General features: G+C 45.7%; 1 protein-coding gene across 2 annotated transcripts in view; it reads right to left on the bottom strand.

Moving 5' to 3' along the window:
• Positions 1-26999, bottom strand: part of Itgb5 (integrin subunit beta 5) — a 111831-nt gene that overhangs the window by 53191 nt on the left and 31641 nt on the right. For both annotated transcript variants that reach the window (XM_034514919.2, XM_034514918.2), the window contains exons 4-5: positions 17863-18112; positions 9668-9836 (exon numbers count right to left, since the gene is read on the bottom strand). In XM_034514919.2, the coding sequence (XP_034370810.1) occupies positions 9668-9836; positions 17863-18112 (419 nt within the window). The remainder of the gene's footprint in view (positions 1-9667; positions 9837-17862; positions 18113-26999) is intronic.

The raw sequence follows: 26999 nt of genomic DNA, 5'->3' as shown, positions 1-26999 counted from the left end.
ATTCAGTGATGGATCGTTTTAAATAAGGCTTGTTTTGCTCAGAGTGCAGTTTAAGAACAATGAATTCCCCGGGCATGCCGGTGGCCGAGACTGGACTAGGAATGTCACACACCAACGCTTTTCCTTGGCAGCAGTTGAATGCTTGAGGTCAGGTGCTGGTAGAGCTGGATCCAGCCCCACATCTGCTTTATCTTTTTGTTTGTGTGACCTTGAGCGAGGTCAACTTCAGCTTCCTCGTCTATAAGGAACAGATAATGGCTAGTTGTGGTAAAACGCAGCTGTTGAAAGGTTTAACCGAAATGACACACAGGTCGGCAGCCATGTACCTGCAATGTGGTAAAGAGGCAGTAATTGGTACTCATCAACCCCACCACTGTTGCCGTGGAGCCAAAACCTCCACCTGTGTTTCTAGCTCATAAACTCCCTCCCTTCTCTTCAGAGCGGAGCAGTGCGCATGTTCCTCCTTTCAGAGCGGAGCACTGCGAACATTTCTCCTTTTCGCTTATTTACATCTCCTAATTTTTATGTTGAGTGCTATCTTTCTTAAAAAGATTTCCTAAAGGGTCCATGTTTTTGGCTAAACCCTTTCTTTGCATCTCTGAGTAAAATCAATTTGTAAACAAAACATGTAAACAAAACTGAGGTCATTAAATAGACCAAGGTCCGCCCTCGGATGAAAAATGTCAAGGGTGAGCGCGGCGGAAGCACGCTGGACTCCAGCAAGAAACCTGGCACGCAGCCAGGACTGCGGTTCACTTGGCTTCTCTGCTGGTTAGATCTGTATCCAATTCACCGCCGGCCCTCTGCCAGCTTCCACCCTCTCACTCCACATTCAATTTGGGTGACCTTGCCTCTCTTGTCACCGAGATAAACAGCGGGCTCCCTCCTCACCTGGTTCCTACTTATGAACCACAGCCCCAGAAGAATGGCGGTCAGCCAGTGTGCTCTCTTTTCTGTCCTAAACCACAAGCCTCCAGCCTCTGATCTCACTGTCCCCAAGGAGGGTAGGCTCCTCCCTCCTTGAGAAAACACAACCCCGTAAATCCCACCCTCTCTGGGAAATGTCCCATCAGTCATTCCTTCCCACATGCTTAAAAATATACTCATAGCCCAGTGATCATAACCCTTTCATGACCCGGCTTCTCCACTAGACTCTGTTGCCTCCTCTCTCTTAAACGTTGCCTGATTGACCACTCAGCTCCCCATAATCTGACCTCTTTCAGCGCCCTTAAAAAGGAGAAGGGATTGAGAGTGGGAGACCAGACCTTCCCAGTCTGAGAAAATAAATAAAAGCTGGCCTATTCCCCAGGGCCAGATGTGCTGGCGTATTTATCTCCAGCAGCTGGCCCCAGGGAGCCTAGGCCTTTGAGAAATGACTGGGGAGAAGGGGGCTTGGCTTTTCCATTTTGAAGACACAGGTCTCTAGCCTGTGGTACAATCTGTTTTCTTGAAAATGGAAGGAGTCATTGTAGAGGCTACAATGTCTGACAAGGAAAGTGGTCCCTCAAAGGACAGAGAATATCCTTTCCACCCTTCTGTTCTTGGCTCTCCTGAGGAACTCCCCTGCCCAACAGTAAAGTAGCTGCACCTGCAACCAACCAATGGGAAGCACAGAGAGAGCAGCAAGTTCAAAGCAAGATGTGCTTAGCAAATAAATTTAGTGTGTGTGGGAGAGGTCATGGTCGAGGTCATGGAGCTTACAGATGAGAACCGTAGGGGATGGGCTCAAGGCAGCTACTGCAGGTCTAAATCACCAAGCAGTGACTGGATGGAGAAACAGACTGGAAGGCTGGAGATGTCACTCAGCAGCAGATCACCTACCTGGAATACACGAGGCCCTAGATTCAATCCAAAGTACTGAAGAGAAGAAAGGGAGGGAGGAGAGAGGAGAGGAGACAGGGAAGACCAGGAGAAAACAGTTTCTCTTTTGGTTTGATTTTTGGAGACAGTGTCTCACTGTATAGACCCTGACTACCCTAGAATTCATTCTGTAGACCAGGCTGGCCTCAAACTCAGAGATTTACCAGCCTCTGCCTCCCAAGAGCTGAAATTAAAGGCATGCGCCACTGCGCTTAAGAAAGATGGTTTCTATGAGCTGGGGAAATAGTTCAGCGGCAGAGCAGAACCTATTATACTCCAGGCCCTGGGTTCAATTGACAGTAACAAACCAAACACAACAATTAGGCCAGCAAATGTCTGTTATCCCAGCACTTGAGAGGCTAAGGCAGGAAGGCTACACAACCAACCTGGGCTATGTAATAAGACTTTATCTCAAATAAATCAAACGAACTTGGAGAAAATACATAGCTTGCAGACCTGTCTGGGCCCTGACATGGCCTACGTCAGGTGCATCTTCCAATGGGCTCACAGTAAGAGGAAGATTTCCCAGACCTGTTTTGTGATAACTTACCACAAAGCTCATGGTAAATCAGAGGGATGTACTCAAGGACGTGTATTTACTGAAACACATAAGAACCCCAGTGAGTCTCAGCCAGCCTCCCTCTGGTGCAGGAATCTTTTCTGTGGCATCTGCCAGTGGGCCCAGGGCTCACCCTCACTCGCTGCCCCATCAGGCAGCTGCTCTGGTATAAAGCAGCAATCCTTGCTAGAAATTCTTCCCTACCAGGAACCCTGGGAATCCACGCTGCTTCCCTGTGGCTACACACAAGTCTTCTCCAACTAGCAAGGCCCTTCCCCTCCTCTATGATAGGTCAAGTCAGCTAACACACTTCCCACAGTATCTCCCTCAGAGGATACTCCTACGCCTAGCACCCTCCCTCCACCCACCTCTGATCTCTAACTACTGACTGTTTTAAAAAGTTTTTATTTTACAAGTATGTGTGTCTCCATGTGTACCTCATGTATGCCGGTACCTGCAAAGGTCAGAAGTGGGAGTCAGATTCCCTGGAACTAGAGTTACTGATAGTTGTGAGCCTGGGGGGGGGGGGGGGGGGGGGCTCAGTGAAAGGACCAAGTCAGCCTTTGGAGGAGGGGGGAGGACCAGCCCCGACTACTGGGTACTAAGAGGCCAGCATGCCCAGCTGCACCTCAGATCTTGTTCCCTCATTGCCTTCCAAGTAGAGTTCACAGAGCCAGACCTGTGGCCACCCCAACCTCGAGCCCCTCATGATACCTCATGTGAGGCACATGCATACAGTAAGCGCTCAGCAAACTTTCAGATTAACAACGGAATACTGTCTATGAACCTTTCCAGAAGGCACTGAGAAGAGGAGGGAGGGAGGAAAGAGTCAGATGCCCCATTTGGCCAGTGACAGACTCCACAGGAGAGCCAAGCCTAAGGACCAAAGAATCTTAATTTCAACATGGCCCACAGGCGGAAATCAAGCTTTAGCTGTGGGATTGGCTTCCGAATGACCAGGCACACTGACATTCAGGCCTGTTTCCATCATTTTGTAACAATAAACATGTTCTCCTTAGGAGTTTGTTTTTGTTGCTTCTAATCATACTTCGCAATGAGATATACTTGGGGAAAAAAATCTGCTCTGTGGTTACATTCAGTGAGACCACAGTGTACCATTTCTTTCCGTGAGGAATGGAGTGGCCTGTGACTCAGGTTCTAAACAGCCACCTAAAGCCCAACTCCCAAAAAGCACAGCGGATATCTCTGGTGTGGGCTCACAGCAGGGGCCAAGCTGGACGGAAGGAACTGTAGAATAAGCCACACAGATTTTCCATTTAGGGGACTAAGGAGGAAGCTCAGTGGCAGAGCCGTTGCCTGAGCAGTCAAGATCCCTGGTTTCATTTCTAGTACTATAGAAAGCGGATAAATGATGTATTTGTTTTTATAGGAAAGATACCAATATGCAAATACCAATAATGTCATATGGCCCGGTGAAATGTTAATAAATGGGGTGTTTAATTTACCCCTATAGGCCTTTAATAACAGCACTTGGAGGCACAGTAGGTAGACCTCTGTGAGTTAAGAGGCTAGCCTGCAGTACATAAGAGTTCCAGGACAGCCAGGGAAACCTTTCTTAAGAAACACAAAACCCTGATGATAGGGGGTCTCCTAATTTCTTTACTTTTCTCTCCACTGGGACTGCAAGTTGAGAGCACTGCAATACACAGTACTGAGGGTTCCACTCTGAGAGCAGGTCGATCACACTATGGATGCCATGAAGGCACCAGAGGATGATGGGAAGGTGGACAAGCGAGGAGAGCAGGAGGATTCGGCTGTTTCTGAGCATCTTTCAGAAGCACAGAGGCACCTATGAGCACGGAGCATTGTTTCCCCATCAAATGTGTGACAAAGACCTAGCCTGTGCCAGGCAGTGTCCTGGGTGCTGGGGATACATAGGTATGACAATGACAACACCTTTAGTGTCTCATTGAGGAGACATGCCATTCAAGTAATGGCCAAAATAAAAAGTGATAACTGGGATATAGAAGCAACCAGTACTTAGGAGACCCTGACCCAGCAGGGTGATCAGTCAGGGAGTATGGACACTCAATTAAGCTGACGTCTGCAACACAAGCAAGCCAGGTTAGCCATGCAAAGAAAGGAGTTCAAAGGGCTGGGACTGTCACTCAGTGGTAGACAGCACGTTGCAGGTCCAAGGTTAAATTCCAGTTTTCCAGTTCTGAACTACCCCCTAAAACACACATACACACACACACACACACACACACTGATGTTTAAGAACGGGTTTAGGGAGGGATGATATGTGAGCAAAGGACTCTGGGAACAGAGAGGCTGCCCTGTATACTATGATGGGAAGAGGGCAGTTCCTTGTTTGTTAACATCTACAGAATACACGACACACCAGGATGAAGCCATAGTGTAAAATGCACAGTGGGTGAAATGTGTCAGCAATGGTGTGCTGTCTGGAACAAACTCACCACCCTGATGTGGATGGGAAGATGCAGGAGGCTGGAGGGAAGGTGGAAACTGCTTGCTGCAGTGAATTCTATGAAAAAAGAAAAGGAAAGAAAGAGCACTGGGGAGGGGAAGTGAGGCACAGGAAGCAGCAGCTCAAGTGTGCAAGAGCCCAGCAGCCACTAGGTAAGTGACCCCAGGCTATTGTGGTAGCAGAAGCCATGATGGGGGCCTAGGAAACTGACACACTGGCCATTATAGAAGTAAAGCCTTTAAGAAAGAGAGAGAGAGAGAGAGAGAGAGAGAGAGAGAGAGAGAGAGAGAGAGAGAGAGAGAGAGAGAAAGGAAAAGAAAGGAAAGGAAAAGCTGGCACCCATGTTTAATCCCAGCACCTGAGAGGCAGACGCAGGGGCAGACGCAGGGGCAGGGGCAAGGGGAGGGGGCAGGAGGGGGGCAGGAGCAAGGGAGTTGGCTCAACTTATAAAAGTACTAGCTACAAAAGCCTGACAACCTGAATTTGACCCTGAACCCACATAAAAACCTGACGGGGGGGGGGGTACGAATCTGTAATTCCGGCACCCCTAAGGCCAGAAGGGAGATGGAAACAGCAGAATCATCCCTTGGCTTCTTTGGACCTGCCTAATTTCTTGTAGACTTTAGACTTGTGTCATTCTTCTAAGCCTTGTTTCAGAAACTTGCTGGCCAGTTAGCCTGGAGCACACAGCATAGGGACAGAAACAAGAGAGACCCTGATGCAACAAGGTAGAAAGAAATCCTCCAGCCTCCAGACATGTGCACATGTCCTCTTCCTTCATTTCTCTCTTTCTCTCTCTCTCTCTCTCTCTCTCTCTCTCTCTCTCTCTCTCTCTCTCTCTCCCTGTCACACACACATACATACATACACAGAGAGAGAGAGAGACAGAGACAGACAGACAGACAGACAGACAGACAGACAGACAGAGAGGTTGGTAAATCCAATACTTTAATAGTTTCCTGAAGACACTGATGCATAGTTAAAGTAAACAGAGTCTGAAAACCACATCGATGAGGTCACACTCGCTGCCCCACCCACTCCTCGTCCTCCGAGGTCAAGGGTGCTTCCTGTTTGGTAAAGTAGGGAAGCAACCATAGCTCCAGTCCGAACCACCCACCACACATCAACCCGTATAATTTTAGAATAAGGAAGATGCAACTTAAAGCCAACTTCTAGAAAGTTCTGAGGGAAATAATAACTGATAAAAGGAGAAACCATACAAGACCCAGAACAAGTATAAACAAGTTCAACTACAGGCTTATAAAGCAATAAAGGTAATGGTATGCACACTCCAATCCTGACCCACTTGTGGATACTGCATTGGAAAAAGATGCTTGCTTAAAAGAGTGGTCCCTTAGCTGTAAACGCTGCTGACTGTCTCCGACTGCAGTCTGAGCAGCAGTGGGATGAGGGGATGCGACACACACACACACACACACACACTACTACCACAGGTTAAAAAAAGCATGGTCCTCGTCCTTAGTAGAATCCCAAAGAGAGACAGGTATTTCCCTTATCTTCTGCAAAGATCACCTTTATAAGAAGTACAGAGCCTGTCTTGGAGTTAGACTTTAAAGACAGCCATGTCATAACCCCAAGGCCCACAAGTTGATAATGAGTAGTCCAACACAGGGATACCAGAGCCAAGGGGAACCCGAGATGCTGAGAGTCAGGCCTGTTCTCAAACCAATCACCAAAAGCAGAGGTTAACAGAAACAGAGGTGCACGTGTGCTCACTGCAGGACGGGCTGTCCAGGCAACTCTGGGCCTTATGAGGAGCTGGCCAAACACGCAGGACTCCAACTTTCTTCCTGTTAGACTCAGTTGGCAGGACTAGGAGCCTCTAATCTGGGCAAAGGAAAGCAGACCCAGTGAGGAAAGAAAGGCTTAGGTGTTGGAAATGATATCTGAAATACCACTCAAATGATAGCGGGACAAGGTCTTAGTGAACACAAATGAGACTGGCCGTGAGTGATCACTAAGGGCAGACACAGAACACGTGCAGTTTAATTTCTCCATTTTCTCCACTATTATGTTTGAAATGCTTCACTGTAAAAATAGCACATGTTTGTTATAGAAATCTAGACAAATACAAAAAACTTAAAACCACCAAGAAAAAAACCCATTATAATTCTATACCCTAAAAATATTGCTAATGTTTTCTGCTTGATTTCCAGCGTTTTCTTTCTTTTCTGTGTGTGTGCACACATGCTGCGACATTCATACGGCAGTCAGAGGACAACTAGAGGGAACTGGTTCTCTCCTTCCGTTAAGCAGGCTTGGCAACACATGCCTCTGCCCACTGGGAACATCACCAGACCATTTTTCTTTCTTATATTTGCCAAATAGGCTCTCTCTAACCCACAGTGGTCTTTAGCCTGCCTTCATTAGTCCACTCTGAATTTTTCTTTGGCATTGTTCAAGTGGCTACAGGTTCTGTTTGATTGATTTTTGAGACAGAGGGATTTTGTTTTGTCTTGTTTTTTATGTAGCGCTGGCTGTCCTAGAACTCACTTTGTAGACAAGGTTGAAACTCACAGAAACTTGTCAGCCTCTGGCCTCCAAGTGCCAAGACTACAGACGTGCACAGCCATGCCTGGCCCTAAAGATTTACGAAAGATATGTAATGGTGTGATTTTGTTGCCTAGTCACTCACCAAAAGTGACTACGATCTATTCTCAACATTTTTCCTACAATAGGAAAGTCTGTGGAAAATGACATTTATCAAAAAGTAGGCAATTTCAGATGATAAAGAAATGTGTTAGCACACGTCTACATGTAACTTCATAGCGCAGAGGTGGAGGAAAGATAAAGAGAAATTGGTGGCTCACAGACCGCATAATTCTAAACAATCATTAACTTTTTGTGTGGCAAAGGCCATGGTGAAATGTACAACAGGTTTAAGGCTGACACAGGCCCACACAGTGCCTCTCTGTTGATGGGAACTCACCAGGTCCAAGCAATGTGCTCAGGAAATGTGCTTGAGGCCTCTGTAATACCGAACTTCAACGAATGGACCATTCTACCCATTCAAGATGGCACAGGGCGAATCTGCAGGCACAGGGGTAGCTCTGGCTTCTCCCTGGACCAGACAGGAGTAATCCCAGCACTTAACATGGTCTTCATCTAAAATTACTAGTGCTGGGCTTGGCCTGTGACTAAGTGTTTCTCCCACCTACAGAGCCTTAAAGATGACTTCACCCCAATGAAAATCCACCAGATTCTCTGGGTAAAGACGTAAGGGCAATCTTACACTTTTTTTCCCCTACACTATTTGTCCCCTGACAAAATGTAGGATTTGGTTGAATGTCTGTGAAGACATTGCCTCTTCAGTCAATATCTGAACGCCAGTTTAAAAAAAAAAAGTGATGAAATATATGGTCCATAAATTATATTTTATGACACATGGAAGATTCGGGGATGAGTGCATTATAGCTATGTTCCATCTGGCCTTCAGACTGCTGAAGAAAACAGCAGGAACCTCTGAATTAGACTATGTGTTACTGGCCAGTAGCCACCCAGATGTGAAATGGAAAGCCACTGTGACCTCCCACTCTGAAGGAGTCCCCAGGCCTTAACAGTGACACAGAGGGACCAGGAGGGGCCCTGCTGTTTTCTAAGTCTTTTCCTTCCCCTTAGCCATCTCTGTCTGGGGTCTGATGGTAACATCAGAGATGAAACTGTGGCTTTCTTATCTGTGTCAAAGGCAGATTAGAGAGGAAAGTGAGCTTAGGACAAACCTGGCATACACACTCAGAAACCCCAGTGCTGATCACCAGGAAAGCAAACAGCAACTACCGTGTGTGCCCTTGAAGCTACGCTTTAATCTCTTCCCCTGACCTGCCAAACATTTAAAGGTCACTCCACCACTAACGAGCTCCCATAGATTTTTAAAACCATGTTACCAAGAGTCTAGAAAGATGGCTTGGTGTTTAGAGCACTCTCTGCTCTTCCAGAGGACCCATGTTTGATTCTAAGTCACTCACAAGGAAGCTTTCAACTGTCTGTAACTCTGGTTCCAAAGACTCCAAGGCCCCCTTCTTCTGGCCTCTAGGAACGCTGGCTATGAATGTATACTTACATACATGCAGGCAAAAAAAAAACAAAAACAAAAAAAAAACCTCATACATATAACATTTTTAAAAACATAAATAAATCTTTTTTTAAAAGAATGCATCGCCAGTGTGGATGCTCTACACAGAGCTTACTGAAAGCTGTTCAGCTTATGCACAGAGTCCAGGAAGACGAACCAAACCATATGGCATACATGCTTCAGTAATGAGCTCAGAAGCTCAGAATAATTAATCTTTTATTGTTGCTATTAGGCTTTTTTGACAGTAGAAAATTATTTTAACACTAAGTTGTTATCTGCATTGCATTTATATATTTCTCCAAGTTGAGAACCGCTCAAAGTCAAAGTTTGTTTCTGATTGAAATCTCTGCTGCTTCTGATTGAAATCTCTGCCCTCCCTCTGGATTCACACATCCCAGAGAAACAGGAAAAACATGGGCATGCAACCAAAGACTTTGGGGGATTCCATTTCAGCTGGACTCCCCAGTAATGCAATCTTTAAGGTTAAAATGACTAGCCAAAACTAAATAAATAAAATAAATAAAAAATAAAAGCTTGTCTGTCTGGCAAGGACACTACCCTACTGCAATAGAGCCACACCCCGACACAGGCTCAACTCGTCCCAAGTCTAGCTGACTTGACTGCTAGAGATTTCTCCAAGGTGCAGCTGAGCTCAGCCTCTGATGGAACAGTGAATGAGAGCTACATGCTTGGGTGTCCTTACCTTGCAGACAGCTGCCTGGAGGACAGCATCAAAGCCTCCCTCGGGGGCATCTCGGTTCCTGGACACCCTCTGTTTCCTCACTTCCTCGTTGAAACTGTCAACTCTGTCTGTGAGAGGCAGAAGATGGCGGAATCCAAAGGAGGGGACGCAGTTGGGGAATAACTTGTAACTAGAGAGAAAGGAGAGAAAGGTGGGGTTTTCCATCACCATCTGTAAAGCCTTTTCCATTTTTTAAAAAGATCCATTTATTTATGTTATGGTTACACTCTATAGCTGTCTTTAGACACACCTGAAGAGGGCACTGGATCCCATTACAAATGGTTGCGAGCCACCATGGGGGTGCTGGAAATTGAACTCAGGACTGCTGGAAGAGCAGTCAGTGATCAGCCATCTCTCCAGCCCCTACCTTTTCAATTATTTTTAATTACATTACATTTTAGTGTGCATATATGTACATACACACACACACACACACACACGAAGAACAACTTGAAGAAATCAGTACTCTTCTATCATGTGGGTTCTGGGAGTTAAACTCAAGTGATCTACTCACTGAACCATCTCGATGGTCCCATCTTTAAGTATTAATCAAATGTCCTGGCCTTCACCTTGAAAAACATCAATTAATACCTACCACCTACTCTGGAATAAGCCTAGCGGAAAGAACAAAACCAAACAGCTCTAAACAGCCAACCCTCACTGCAGGCACACAGCCAGACCACGGAAGTGTGCAGACAATGGCTCAAAGAACTAGAGGTCACAATAGACTCTATGGCTGGGGGAAGATTTGATGCGGGCCTTGGAAGATGAGTGGGACCAGGCACAATCGAGGATGATGACCAGGGAGGGCACACAAGCAGGACTCTGGGTAACCAGCTTTTTCTCATCAAACTATGCTGTTGCTGGAAGACAAAGGATCCACTGGTGACTACCAGGCTGTGTTGGCACAAGAAGAGATGCAGAACGGAACTGGAATTACAAACATTCTTCTGTTCTATCAAGCATTCATTCATTTATTGCAATGATAAAGTGTCCACTTGCCAGAGAAATCAAGACTTCTTCAAATGGAAAAAAAGACAGGCATGTCAAAAACTTTCGGGGGATGCGGGAAGCCCTAAGTGGCTCCTTTCCTAAGAGAAAGTAGTTCCAATGATACTATCAAACTGGGTCAACGACACAGGAAGAGACGCTTTTAAATGGATCCTTGGGATAAAGGAAGCGAGGGCAGAGTGTGGCAGCCAGAGAAAAGAACATTAACATCATGTGGAGAAAGGAGACAGAGGAAGGCCAGTGGGCCGGACACAGTGTAAACTGGACAGACCTGCAGGATCTGTGGGCTGGTAAGAGGTCTCTCTTGAGAAAAACAAGTGTTGACAGAAAAGCCGAGGAGAAAGGCTTTAGAATCCCATTCAAATTGTGCCTGGGAAGGGAAACAGGCTTAGCGACTGCTAAAGTCCTGCCTGCCTGCCTGCCTTTACTGCTGCCAAGACCTCTCTACCAGGACGAGCCTAGGCAGGCTCCTCTCTGCAGAGACAATAGTCACAGTGCTACACAGACCTCACAAGGGGCTTGGGACAGATCACACCCCTCCCTCAACATACGCACGCACGCACGCACGCACGCATGCACGCACGCTCCCAGTTCTTTCTCTCCAGTGTTAGCCCTTCCCTCTTAGCGTTTACTTGGTCTCCCTCCCTCCCCATGTCTTTACAAACCCCTCCAGTGTAGACAGGTCAGCTGTTTATAAATCTAAGCCTCAGGCCACCCTGAGATTTTGTGTAGCCTTCTCACTTTGTACAGAAACAAATTCGGACATTACATTCCCGTAGGAAGGAGTTGAGGCTCCACCCACACCTCTGCGACAGCCAGCCCCCCCCCCCCCCCCCCCATCGCAACCGCATCCAACTTTTCCTCCAAGCTCCTATTTCCCTTCTGTTGTTCCGGGCCACCATTTGGAACCTTGGGTATGTATTTGTTGTGACAGGTAGAGAAGAAACTGCATAACTGCTGTGATATGAGAAACCAGAACTGTGAAAACACAGCAGCTGATCCTCGGTGTTCATACCCCCCTTCACCCCTGCCCCCTTCACCCCTGCCCCCTTTACCCCTGCAAAAGGCATGAGCAGACCCACTCTTCTTACAGTGTAATTAAAAACCAGAACGTGTGATTGCTGGACACATGTCTGAACTACAGGAAATGTGCTGTAGCCTAGTCAGGAACACCTCTTCTTGGCACCACACAGACACTGGGAAGGTCTCCACTGTCACTAGAACAGCACGTCACCTGTGATCATATTTCTGGCTTAGTTACTCCTTGGAGTTGCTCCAGAATGGCCTGGATATCTATTTTAGAGTCTCCTGCCAGGAGAACAACCCCTCACACACTGTGTCTGTGTTATGGAATCCCAGTTGAGAGACACTCATACAGCTACTGATTAGTAACTAGGGAGATAAGAATTCAAGGAGGGAAACTGGATGGTGGTGGCAGATGCCTTTAATTCCAGCACTCAGAAGTTAGAAGCAGGAGGATCTCTGTGAGTTCAAGGCCAGCCTAATCTACAGAGTAAGTTCTAAGACAGCCAGGGCTGCACTGAGAAACCCTGTCTTAAAAAACTGGAATGTGTGTGTGTGTGTGTGTGTGTGTGTGTGTGTGTGTGTGTGTGTGTGTTAGAGAGACAGCCGCTGTGACTGAATGCTACAAAAAGATCAAGGGGTGAGACCCAAGGGTTCTCTATGCTTGGTGTGAAAAGAAGCATAGGGTTGCAGCTGGTTCTAGAAGGAGCCCAGGAGAGCCCAGGGCTATCTGGATGCTACTAAGAGCTATAGTACTAAGCCAGTAATGAAATCTCTAACCGCCAGACTATAAAAGAGGCAAAGGTGTTTACTACCCACTGCAGGCAAAGCAAGACAGAAAAATCAGCAGCTAAGAACATACTGCTCGAGTAGAGGACCTAAATTCACCTCCAGCTCTAAGTGAGCTAACATCTCTGAACTCCGTAAGCCCTTATCTCCCTCTCCCCCCTTCCTCTCTCTCTCTCTCCCATCTCTCCCATCTCTCCCATCTCTCCCATCTCTCCCTCTCCCTCCTTCTCTCCCTCCCTCCTCCCCCCCCCACACACAAATAAATTTTTAAAAGGAGAAGAGAGAGAGCCTCACATAAAAATCATTGTAAGGCTAAAGACAGACTCAACGGTTAAGAGACTTGCCGCTCTTCCAGACCCAAGTTCAGTTCCCAGCACCCACACCAGGCAGCTCAGAGCTGCTTTGTTATTCCAGCTCCAGGGAATCCAACAGTCTCTTCTGGCCTCCTTGGGCACCAGCACACACACACACACACACACACACACACACACACACACATATACACGTACATAAAAAATATACAAACAGACATACATATGTAGCGATGCATTATTATGAATTTATCTCTTACAGTCTAAGAGACTAAAACGTTTGCTGGGCGGACCTCAACTCCTAGTTAATAATACACTTTGAAGTCACTTGCTGTCCTACTGTGTGCTCGGCCTCTTTGTTTAACCTGCCTTTAAGGGGACAATGTAACACCCAGCCTTGCATGCCTTGGGTTTCCCATAACTTTTACGCAGCTTTTACGCAACTGCACAGCGGCAATCATTTTGTTTGGTTGGTTTTGGGTTTTTTCAAACGAGGGTTTCTCTCTGTAGCCCTGGGTGTCCTGAAACTCTCTCTGTAGTCCAGGCTGGTCTCAAACTCATAGAGATCCTGCCTCTGCCTCCTAAGTGCTGGGACTAAAGGTGTATGCCATCACTGCCCCGCACACAGTTGCAATCCTAAGTCATGTGCTCTTCCACACCTCTGACCCTGACAATGCACGTGTATCATTTGTTGAAAAGAACAAAAATAAAGGTTAAAAGCCAGGAGGATATAAAAGAATATCCATCATAAATATTGAATATAACATTTGGATATTACTTGATCAACAGTGTTTGTGATACCGCTTGTTATCTCAGTCATTTGGAGGTGGTGACTTAATCCCTTGCAAAATTCTATTAAAATACACCTCTCCTCTCCAGGCTTGGACATGGGTTCTGGCAACATGGCTAAATACACCAAGAAGGTTGGGATTGGGAAATAGGGGACCCACTGTGGGAGCTCCCTCAGCCAGCAGTACCCCTGCTACCTTCTGTGGCAAGCCCAAGATGGAAAGCCAGGCTGCTAGCATCTGGTACAGTGGCTGGCAAGGCTTGGACCCACACCACCAGTTCTGCTGTCAGTCATGTCTGCTATCAGAAAGACGGAAGAACTGAAAGCCCAGGAGGCGCTTGTCTCATCCCTCCCCACCCCCAACCCCCCATGAAACGCTTCCTGTGCTGCTCAATAAATACACAGTAATACAGAACAAAACCAGACACACACCAGACGCAAAAGACCAACACAGAAGCAGAGACAGATTCACAAGAGAGTCTTCAGGCAGGCATAGACTCAGACTCATATGACTGACAGACAGACAGACAGACAGCACAGAGAACAAAAAGCATAGAATTCAAATCTGAGCTTGCTCTTGACACCAGGAAGTGCTTTATTGCTTTCCTTAATGGGACACCAATACATTACTGGTGACTCAGAGTTTATCATTCACACACACACACACACACACACACACACACACACACACACACACACAAGCATACATATACATAAATTTAAAAATGTATGAATGCATCATATACCCCTTACATCCAGGTGTTGTGGAACTAGAAAAGGGCATCAAACTCTAAGGCAGTTGTGAACTTCCCAGTGTGGGTTCTGGGAATCAGACCCAAATCCTCTGCAAAAAGTAAACTTAAAAAGTTACTCTAGGGGGCTGAAGAGATAGCTCAGAGGTTAAGGGCACTGGCTGCTCTTCCAGAGGTCCTGAGTTCAATTCCTAGCAACCACATAGTGGCTCAGAATCACCTGTAATGGGATCTGATGCCCTCTTCTAGTGTGGAGGCACACATGTTGACAGAACATTATACATAGTAAATAAATAAATCTTTAAAAGTTGCTCTAGACCTTGGTGATGAGAATTTACAACTTTTATGATGAAAGAACCCTCAGCCGAGAAATTAACAGGAAAACCAGTCCTGCTGTTAACATAGAAGGTTCCTGACAACAGCAAAGATTAAAACTGCTCTGTGGAAAGCCAGGACACCAGGGGCATATGGTCCTGGATGGAAAACAGCCTCCAATGAGGATGAGCTAATGAAAACATTTCACACCACGTGAGAGGCCAAGAGCCCGAAGGAATGTCCGAAAACCTCACACTCAAGAACAGAATGCTCTGAGACTCCCGAAGATGAGGAATTTTGAAACAGTCAAAAAGAGGAAGGAATGACAGCCAAAAGCCAGAAGGGAAATTACTAGAAAATTAAAAACAAACAACAAAAACTAAAAGTTTTCAACAACAAAAAAATAGTATCTAAAACACGAGGGTTTGAGAAAAGGACCGAGTAACAATTATAGAAAGGAAAAATAGTCACAGGGGTCCAAACTGTTTCAGTATACAGATTAAACTAAAGAACAAAATTGTAACCTGGTTCAGGTTACAATTTCTATTATGTATCTGGGGGTAGGGCTGCAAGAGGAAAATAAGAAACATGGAATTTAGACTGAGAAGCCCCAACTGCCACCCACTATTGGATAAACACGGAGACAGCAGGAGAGATTAAACAATCACACAGATACTATTGGAACCTCCCAGAATCAGATGATGCTCTCTGAACAACGTGAACCACGGTAACTCCTGCCCAAAGGCAGTCAAAATCGTGAGACAGAGCACACAGAGGAGACAAGGATTAGATAAACAGAGCTTGTGACTTCAGTCACAGAGGTGACAGAGACAGTGGAAATGACACCAAGGGAGCAAAGGGACACTGTGGCTTCTGGGGAAACATACTCAAAGGGAAAAAAAAAAAAAAAAAAAAAAAAGGTAAAAAAAAATGTATAAATAGTGATGGAGATGATTTTACATGGATTATCTCGATGACAGCTCAATCAAAGAAAAAGTCCCACAGTAGCAATAGAAAATAGGATGTCAGCAAGCACTGGGGCTTCTCAGAGATGCTCTGGGAGTCATCATCAAACTGGTCTTCAATCTGATGCTTGCATTACTTTTTTCTCCCCAGGGCAAGCGTGATACTTTTTCAGACTTAATGTTTCTGGTGTATTTTAAACCAAGTGGAGAAAAATCTAGAAATTCTGTTATTTGTGGCTAATCATATCATTTTTAGAAGTCAGTAACTTAACTCACGGGGCCTTTAAAACAAAAAAGCAAACAACGTGTGGGTTGTCCCAGACCTGGTGTGGGACAGCTAGATTCCATGCCCTGGCTTGTGTTGTCCCACCCAAGTTGCAAAGGGGACTCTCTAGGGAGACTTGGGACCCCAGTATGAGCTCAGTCTGCTCCCCAGAGCTGAAGTGTCTGTCTTGGTACTTCCTGGCTTACAAAAGAGAGATTTACATGACTTAGATTTGAAGTTTCCTTCCTTACACTCTTTCTTCACTGATTTCCTGTCTTACGAACAGCTTTTCAGAGTGCTCTGTGCTCTCTGTCAAGAACAGCACTATCTGCCACAGTTTCTGCCCGGGAGGGCTTCAAGTAGGAAGTCTGAATATCTATGTGCAATAGCCTTGACTATTTGGATGCTAAACACCCAAACCAAGCCTTGATCCTCTGCCAACTCCCAGTCCAGCATCTGTGTGAGTGCAGACACACCCTGTCTGACTAGAGTCGGTGCCCAGTCAGGGCAGGGACAGAGAGGAGTGAATGGGATTACTGTTCGGATAAATCCAAAAACTGTTTTGATTGAGATACTGCTGCTCCCAGTAAGTAGTCAAACACCAACAATAAAACATGTGGCCTGGAACCAGCTGAACGTGGCCTTGGAGACTGAGAACCACTAATCTTAACCTAGCTTATGTGGCTCCCCCTACCTATGGCTAGAAGAAGCCATACCCAGCAAATGACAAAATGTGGCTCTTACGTTTAAGGAGCTTTGAATACATCTGTATTTAAAACTGTTTATCCAGAAGCCTGGATCCCCAAAGAAGAAGTGCCAAGAGTTAACACCATTCAGCCATCCTCAGATTTTGTACAAATGAGGACACTTTATAGATATTTAGCTGTGGACATTTGGGGACTTCTTACTTGCAGACTTAGGTAAACTCTGACTTGCTGGGCTTGTGGGAGTTTGGGAGCTCCCAGTCACTTAGCCTCAGATAAAGTATCTTGGATGTCGAAAAATGTCATTGTGTTGATGAGAATACAGACTCTAAAGTCTACCCCTTGGCTATCTGTGTAAAGATATTTATTTTCTGAAGGCCTCACCTTCTGTACACATGGCTTAGAAGCCATAGGGGCCTGAGGAGGCCAATATGACATGTAATGAGATAATCTCAATAAAGTGCCTTATTTGTTAACAGTGTGAATGGTATCTGATGCTTAGTGAGAGTTGTTCTAGTGATGATATGTATACACATAGTATATATACACACATGCAAAATTAAAGCTAAAACAAGGTTTTCACTTACTTATATGGAAGTAAATTATAGATGCTAACATAAACAGGAACAATCCCACACATATGTGTACATGTGTGCGCAAAGCTCAGAGATTGGTAGCAGGTACCTTCTTGTATCATTCCCTCCTTGAGACGGAGGCTCATACTGAACCTGGACCTCACAAATTCTGTGTGACTCATAGCTAGCAAACCCCAAGGGTCCATCTGTCTCTGCTGGGGTTATGAGTATCCTGAAGTGCCCAGCTTTTACAATTTCAGCTACTCATGATTGTATAGCAATTGCTTGATCAACTAAGCCATCCCCCTACCTCTGAACTCACGTGTCTCTGTGCACTCCAGTTACTACAGGAAAAGAGAATATGAACTGCACTTTCCTGGTCTTTCCCTGACCACCTGGACACTCCCTGAGGACACTTGTTAAATTAAATTAATGTGGGGAAAATAGAGCCACGTGAGGCAGGCAAGAAAATACCTCCCATAAGATAATTATGTCTTGATACAACCCGTGACAGTTCAAGGTAGGGCAAGGACAGAATGTGGCCCTCACGAACCATTTAATACTTAAGCCTAATGCTTCCCCTACACTAGCCTTTCTTTGGGTTCCATTTTCTCACTACTTCATCCCACAATTCCACAGAATAGCTTACCACTTACCCAATACATGGATTGGTCTGGTATCTCGGTGCCGTGTAGGAGAAAGGAGAGATGTCCTTGTCTACAAAAGACCCAAAACCTAGCCGGAAGTTACTGGTGAGCTTCCTCATTTCCTCAGCAAGCTTGGTGCCCAGGTTCCGAATGTTGTCCAAGTCATCCTTCATGGAGAGGGAGAGGTCCATCAGGTAGTACAGGTCTACAGGATAGTCCTCCACCTGGCGTACCTGCAGCTGGAAGGTAGTCTGGTCACCTGTGCCAAGAGAGGTCGCCCCCATTAGAGGTCATGTGGCTTGCTGGTGTAAAAGGTAGATTCTCATTTCAAAGATCTTTTCCCACAGTGGAGAAGACACAATGTAGAATGCTTGTCTGACCCAGGGCTTATCTGACCCAACAAAAAAATTAAAGCAATTCCTCTTCTTGGGTGATGGCACACCACCAAAAAGCAAAATTTTTCTGGGAAGTACAGTGTCTCAGAAGGGAATGCAGTGCTGGAGAAGAAACCTAAGTGTCCTTCTCCAGACCCCTGTCGGTGTGTCTGAAGAAATGTAGTAGTGTTCTGTCTCTCAGCAAAACGACCCATCGGTAACTTTGAACACTGAACAACATATGCCCATGCAAACTAGGTTGAAAGTAGAAAGCAGTCCTCCAACACACTCAGAAAAACACCTAGTCCAGTCGAGGTGTGCAACAGAAAGCAAAGGTATTAACAAGAGGGGGTGGCCAGCTGGGCAGTGGTGGCGCATGCCTTTAATCCCAGCACTTGGGAGGCAGAGGCAGGTGGATTTCTGAGTTCGAGGCCAGCCTGGTCTACAGAGTGAGTTCCAGGACAGCCAGGGCTATATAGAGAAACCCTGTCTCAAACAAACAAACAAACAAACAAACAAAAAAGAGGGGGTGGCCATGAGTAAGAACTGGGGTTGGGGTGTAAATGACAAGGCAGGGCAGGTAACAAAGGAGGTAATAAAGACGGTAACTTGGGGCTGGAGAAAAGGCAGCTCTGAGTAAGAACACTTGCTGTGCAGACATTATGACCTGAGTTCAAATCCACAGTACCCACACAAAAAACCAGATGTGGCCTAGCACGTTTGTAATACCAACATTGTGGGAGGCCAAGACAAGGAAGATCACACACACACACACACACACACACACACACACACACACACCCCACAAACCTGAGAACAGAAAGGAGACACAGGAAGAAAGGGTCCAATGAAAGGGCCTAAAAGAAGGCAATGGGTGGGGGCTGAAATGAGCAACATCCAATAAATACATTTATGAAAGTGTCAAAGACTATGCACATTCTATATATGGGACATATACTGTATTTACCATTTAAAAAAAAAAGAAAGGCGAGAAAAGACACTCCAAATTGTGACCAAATATAAAAAGAACGAAAGCACTTTGGCTTCTAAGTAAGAGCAGGTATGGAAAGGGAGAATTAATTAAGGGGAGGGGTAAGAAAACCTGCTAGCTGACCCTACCACTCAGGGTTTGGAGAGAGACCCAAATCAAGGCAGTAACTGAGAGATAAAAATCCCCAAATCATGTCATCATTTCTAACCACAAATCACTAAGAACCGGACTTCAAAGTTCAGCTCTCACCAGGTAATAGTACACTGGCCGCAGGGGCTGCCAGATGTCCTGTTTGGCTTGGGGCAACACAGCTCTTGAACATTTGAAATTTGAGTATACTTTTCGTGTACTTAGAGATTCAAGAGCCAGGATGCCCTCACTACTACTCAAGGAGTCTACACTGAGTTGGCCAGGACCACAGCTCAGAAAAGCCCCCCCCCCCCCCGCCCCCATATGACCAGCTGCTCCTCCATAAGCAAAGTCCTGGCCCCTGCAAGACACAGAACCCAAGCCTCCACACTCCCTCTCCTCCTCCCACTGGAAACAAGCCAGACCAGGGGTGCAACCTGGACCTAGGTTACTTAAGTATGAGATGAAACAGTGGTGTTCATAGCATCTATGAGGCCGGGATGCACTCCTGGGGCACAGTAGGGCTCCAGATAACCGCTTGCACAAACCAAGTATGAGGATCACAACTTTTATCTGCAGTCGGGTGGCAAGTTGCTCTCCTGACTTGTTTTTACACACATTGTTTCTCAAGACTGATGCAGTTTGGGTTGCCTGTTGGTGTGAGCCTATTTTTAAAAACCACCAGGTCTGACTCATACAGAAGAATATTCAAGATTTCATCCAGAATGAATTCCGAACTTCTATAGTGTGTCTCTGGCTCCAATCTGGCAGACACAGACGGTCCTTCTGTGGGACTCCTGGATGGATGCCTATCATGGTGGGGGAGAGGTGGGGAGTAGGAAAGAGCTTGGAAAAGCAAGGTTACTCCCACCCTGTGTGCACCCTGCTTTGGCCTTTGCACAAGAAGGTGGACCCCCAGATGGACAGAGCCTCTTCTGTCCAAATCCATGACTTCTTCATGGGGTCTGCTGCGCTCTCTAACCCTGCCCACCCTTCAAGTCTCCTCCGCCACCTTCTATGCAGAATGCACTACTATCTTACTGAGGTTTGCCAATAATTAAGAGATGGAGAAGTGGCTTGGATTCAGGGAAACTGAGCAGCAGCCATGAACGGAGCAGCAGCAGGCTTGGAAGCGGGAGAGTCAGATTTAGACCCAGGCCTGGTCACCAAGGGCTCAGCAGGCCCCCGGTTCCTTTCAACCTATGTGGCTTAGTTTCTGCTTCAGTGAAGTAAGAAGACATAATTATAGTAGGGATTAAAACCCATAATGTTCATAAATATCCATGCTCTCATACAAGAAAATCTTTGGTTCCAACGCTTCAAAGGTTAAAAATTAAAGGTAATTTCAAATTAAAGCAATTCATGTGGGGATAAAAAAAGAAAAAAAAAGAAAGAAAGAAAATCCTTGCAGAAACTCCCACTTAGCTGGGCTATGGCCTTAGGCATTCAAATTTAACTCCAGATCTTCCAGATATGAAGGCAAAGAAGGAAGTGGGGTACAATACACAGGTGCCTATGCTTTGTACTGACTGGGAATCGAGCAATGTCCTGACATTACATCCCAAGAGAATCGCTTGCAGAGAAGGCGCATGCCCACATACACTTCTCCCCTTGGGGAAGCGGTAAATATTAAAGAAAGTATTTCTCCCAGAATACTCCAGAAAGGCAAGGTGTGAGAAGGAGCGCACAGGCCCCATCCTGCTGAGTACCAGCCATTACACGTGAGCCTTTAAAATGTCACACCCTCCTACATGGGATCATAGAATGCCTTGTGTCAGCAGTTCCTGTGGGGTGGACACTACATCAGCAGCCCAGCAAGGGTGATCTCCCTGCTTTGCAGGTGGACAGGGAGGCTGGTGTCACCACAGTCATACGTGGAGCATGTTTTAGCAGGACCTGGCACCTTTCCCGTCTGTGGGTGTGACTTTGCTTAGACAAAGTCGTCCCTTCCATGCTTCCCAGCAAGCTGCTGTCTTACACTGCGGGAGACGTGATGGCCTAAGCAGGGGGCATAGACCTCACTGTCACCAATAGGGTTGGTATGTGCCTGCCTCTGGTGACAACATCCCCGACCCACATGCTGGATTTGTTACCCCGTAACCCTACCTCCCACCTCTCCCCACACCCCCTCAGACTCCCACACAGTTTCCCTCTCTACCTGGGATCCCTATGGGTTTGTACATCTCTCTGGAGCTAATCCCCACCTCAGGACCAGAAGTGCAATAAAGTTAACTACAAAGAGAAGCGGACCACCTGCACCTGAGAGAATGGAATTGTCCCACGTGTCCGCCCTCCCCGCACACACACCCTCAAAGCCCCGCCTCCAGCCCAACAACCCTCTCCTGCCCTGTTTCCCTGATTTCAAAGCACCCAGAGCTGCCTGTGTTTAGCACAGGGTTCCTGCCAGGGCTCCACTCATAAGTACAGAGTCTCCCTCTGTAATCAAGTACTAACTAGCCTCTGCACCCGGAAGGTAAGTGTTAAAAGACACTTTCTTTTCTCTGCCTTCCCTTTAATAAGAAAATTTTGTTTTCGTCCTTGGGAACAGGCATCAGTTGGCACACACTGCCAGACTGAGAATAGAACTCCCAGACTGATGTTCACAAGTCACGACAAGGCAGGATCCTAACAATAAAGACTTCTGCCATCTTCAAATAAATGAATGAAGTAGGGGTGTGTGTGTGTGTGTTTGTGTCTGCATCGGATCCACCTTGTTTACTAGCAGGGTCTCTCCTGTTTCTGCAGCTTTGCCCATATAATTCTGGCTGCTGACCAGCAAACTTTTAAGCCACTGTCTTGTCTCCACCTCCCATCTCAGTACAGCAATGCTACCGTTACACAAGAACATCGCTGTGTCCAGTTTTTTATATGGTTTTCAGGGATCTCAGAGCATCAATAAACTTCCTCTGGCTGAGTGTGGTGGTGTAACATCTTTAATCCAGTGCTTGGGAGGCAGAGGCAGGTGGATCACTGTAGGTTCCAGGCCAGCCTGGTCTACATACTGAGTTCCAGGACAGCCAGGGCTACATAGAGACTCTGGTTCAAAAAAGAGAAAAAAGTATCCTCTGGGCTCCATACATACACCGTGGCACATGTCTGTCTGTCTGCCTGTCTCTCTCTCTCTCTCTCTCTCTCTCTCTCTCTCTCTCTCTCTCTCTCTCTCTCTCTTTCTCTCTCTCTCTCTCTTTCTCTCTCTCTCTCTCTCTCTCTCACACACACACACACACTAATATTTCTAAAAAGAAATATTTAAGAACTAAAAAATTACATGAATAACTCAAAGAAACCTTTTGAGCATCCCAGGGCTTGAAAACTACCTCTTGCACTTGCTTATCTCAGTAAGTTTTGCTTAAAATGCATATCCTAAAAATTCCATGCCTTTTGTTAAGGGTTGTTTTTTTTTTTTTTTTTTTTTTTTTTTTTTTTTTTTTTTTTTTTTTTTAATTCTTATCCTGACATACAGTTTCCAGTGTTGAAATAAAATGGAAAACATGATCCTTGTATTTATACAAAACCCTGCTTAAAGTTTGGCAGTTCTTCAGAAAGTTAAACACAGAATTACCATACAATCCAGCAATTCCATTCGTTGCTATAGACCCAAAATTATTGAAAACATATGGCCCCCAAAATGCTTGCGCATTAATGTACAATTTTTACCCAGTGGAAACAGTCTGTCCATCAACTAAAGTGGAGCCTAAGGATACAGAGCATCATTTGGCCATAACAGGGACACAGTAACAGGGTGTGGACTGGGGAGGTTGAGGCAGGAGAGTCACAGCTTCCAGGTCAGCTGTAGCTACACGGTGATGCTCTGGTTCAAGACCACATTTTACAGTGTGGATGAATTAAGGCTCCCATGTTACATAACAGCAGGAAGTGTCTGGTGAAGGCAGCATCAGAGCAAAACTGCTTTAGGGGATGAAGGGTAGCCAGCTCAAGCTGATGGTGCGACAACAGTCTGTAATGACCCAATCGTGATGGTTACATAGCTTAGAACCAGTGACCCAAACATTTTAAGATTGTGTGACTTGTGACATGTGATTTATATCTCAATTTGAAAAAAACAGTTTTAATCCTATTTAAGAACTAAGAAGGGCTGGAGAGAGATGGCTCAGCAGTTAAGAGCACTGGCTGCTCTTCCAGAGGTCCTGAGTACAATTCCCAGCAACCACACGGTGGCTCACAACCATCTGTAATGGGATCCGATGTCCTCTTCTGGTGTGTCTGAAGGCAGTGGCAGTGTACGCACATACATAAAATAAATAAATAAATAAATCTTTGAAAAACAAAACAAAACTAAGAAGGGCTGCAAGTAAAATGGCTCAGAGGATACCAGCTCTTCCTCACAGCCTAAGAGGGCTCAAGATTGATCTCAGGTTCCACATGGTGGAAAGAGAAAAATGGCTCACAAAAAAGTTGTACACATATACATACGCACAATAAAATGTAATAAAAAAATATATTTTAATGGAACGGGGGCTGAAGAGATGGCTCAATGGTTAGGAACACTGGCTGTTCTTCCAAAGGTCCTGGGTTTGATTCCCAGCACCCACATGGTGTCTGAAAGCTGCTATAACTTCAGGGGCTCCAATGCCCTCGTTTGGCTTCTGCAGACATCAGGCATGCATGTGGTGTATAGACATACATATAAGTAAACATTTACACATATAAGATAATAACATAAGTTTATTGTTGTTGTTAATGATGATGATGACAATGATGGGCCAGAGAGATGGCTCAGAGCATACCAGCACCGTCTCACAGCCCGAGAGCTCTCAGAGGATACAAACACTGCCTCACAGAGTTAGCTGAAAAGATAACCTGAGTTTGGTCCCTGGATTCATATGGTGGAAGCAGGAAACAGATCCCCACAAGTTGTTCTCTGACCTCCACATATGTGTGCACACTGCACACAGACAGATGGACAGACGGTTTGAAACAGAGTCTCATTATGTAGCCCTGGCTGGCCTGGAACTCCCAATGTAGAACATGCTATCCTTGAACTCATAGATATCACCTTGCCTCTGCTCCCAAGTGGTGGAATAAGGATGTTTGCTGTACCTTCCCCCCACCACGAGCAAGCCTGGAGAGACCTTGTTTACCACAACAAGGTCAAGTGACAGGATCTAGGTGGAATTACCCACCTTGGCTGCCCAGAACACAGAAGCAGAACTGCCCCTGGGCTTGCCTTGAGACATCTCCGGCCGTGACCTGGAACGGACTATGGATTATCCCACCCATCTGAAACCAGGAGGGGTTGTGGGTTGGGTCTTCCCCTTTAAATTGAGAGCTGAACATTAAAGCTTGGGGCCTTGATCAGAGAACTTTGTCTTGGCCTCATCTCTTCTCGCCCTCCTTCCCCTTTCATTCCCAGCCCTCCTTTCAGGTGAACCCAGTTGACTTGTGGCCGCAGGCGGCTACAGTTTGCCACCACAACAGGCAAATAAATGTAACTTTTAATGGCTGAGCCACCTCTGCAGACCAACATGTAATTAAAAACAAAATTTAAGACTAAGTGAGGAAGTCCTTATTTTTAGCTCTGCCCCCCTTACCATGCAGCCCGCTTTCTTCTCCAACAGCTGTATCCTGGAACAGTACCTGGCCTTCATGGGTGCCTTTCAAGTTATGCTGAGGCTTGTCCCTGGCTAGTTGGTGTACAAATGCTTATTATGGGGTGAGGGGGGCAGGGCTGGGGAGAAAACCAGAAGGCAATGCTACAACTATACAATAGAAAGCTAATCTCACATGCCTGACAGCCTTCCCCAGGCGGGAGAGCTTCCTGAAGGCAAGAATGCACTTGGTAACCTGAGATTTATGCTAAGCAGAACATTCCCTCTCCCCCATAAGAGGGTTTTGCATATATATGTATATGTGTATATATGTGTATGTATGTGTATATATGTATATATACATGTACATATGTATATACACGTATATGTATATATGTGTGTATGTATGTGTGTATATATACGTATATATGTATGTGTGTATATGTGCGTATATATACACGTGTATATATACATATATATGTATATATATACACACGTATATACATATATACATATACATGTATATACATATGTACATGTATATGTATATATTAAAACTGTGTTTTTAAAATTTCAAAAGCCATTAATTATTGTCTAAAAAAATTTCTCTCACTAAAAATATATTCACACTGATTCTAGAACTTTAGAAATTCCAATTTTCCTCACACCTGCCCCTCCATCTTCATCTCTACCAAAACTTGTCATGGTGGCTTAGGTGTGTCTTCCTGGGATGGCCGCCCCCTTTATCACCTACTGCTTCCTCAGGCCTGCCAGCACACTCACTGGATAACACAAGATACCGTTCTTAATCTCTTCCTAATACTAGAATCTACATGATAGTTAATAGGATGTGTGACTAAATTCAGTAATGTGGGCTTCCCCATCCACCTGGGCCAACCTGATCCTAGGCCATCTTACACCTTTTGTTCTGGCTTCACAATAATTAAAACAAGTAAAACCAAACACTTCTCTAGCATCTGGTGACTCAAAGCTCATTCTAAACCAATGCATGCTCACAGAACCAGGAAGTGAGAATGGGTATAAGAACAGTGAGCTTTGAGGAAGGCTTACTACGAACATTCTGTTGCACCAGATCCCATACTAGGGCACAGGTCCCTTTGCCCAGCAGCCATTATCCTTTAAAATAAGTGATGACTTCAGCTTTTGTGGTTGTTGTTGAAACAGAGTCTTACTATGTAGCCCCTGCAGGCCTGACACTCAGTATGTTGACCAGGCTAACCTGGAATTCACCTGCCTCTGCCTCTCAGTGCTGGGATCAAAGGCATGTCCCACATGTCCTTTTAGATGATAGTCTTGAATGAAGCCCTGGCTACTTCAAGAAGGATGAAGGAAGATGTTGAAGACCTTGTGATCCTGAGGGTGAGGGGTTAAATAACCCACCCAGGGCCTTCCAGCTAGGGGACAAGGCGGGGCTACAACCATTCATAATTAACCCCCTGCCTCAATTTGTCCCAAGCACTAGATTGCCATCTAGAAATAGCTATGGGCAAGTATGGCAGTCAATGGGATATAGGAAAGGGCCCCAAAGCACCACTACTGTGAACACTCTGGGGGCAGGTAGATTTCTTGTGAGTTCCACGCCATCTTGGTGTAATAGCAAGCTGCAGGCCAGTTAGGGCGACATAATGAGAACATGCCTCAGGGGGAAAAAAAAAGGCGTGAATAGGGAGAAGGTTCAGAGAAACCAATGTGCTCCGTGTCAGGCAGCACGTTTCTATCTGGAACTCCATCTTCAGGGGAAATCTGTCCCAGGCCTCTGGCCTCTGAGGCGCTCGCACGCACACACGTTATCAAAAGCAATAAGCAACAAAAATGAATATTTTTAAAGGCTTAAATAGGAAATTGTATGTTATAAATATCCTACAATATTGGGCTTCGATCATCGTTTCAGTTGAGGTTTGCGTGTTCATTATGTTGCAGAAATGAATCTCCAGGGCATGCCTCATTTATGAAGGCACAGCCTCTACTACAATCACTGATACACACACACACACATATCTTCAAGACACTCCACCTAGCCTCGTCTCCAGCATCCTTTCCCCACTTCCTGGTATGAGCCTTTGGTCCCATTACCATCTCCAG

This window comes from Arvicanthis niloticus, chromosome 12 (genome assembly GCF_011762505.2).
Source record: "Arvicanthis niloticus isolate mArvNil1 chromosome 12, mArvNil1.pat.X, whole genome shotgun sequence".
Lineage (NCBI taxonomy): Eukaryota > Metazoa > Chordata > Mammalia > Rodentia > Muridae > Arvicanthis > Arvicanthis niloticus.
Note: the sequence above shows the minus strand (reverse complement) of the source record. Positions and strands in the feature narration are given on the sequence as shown.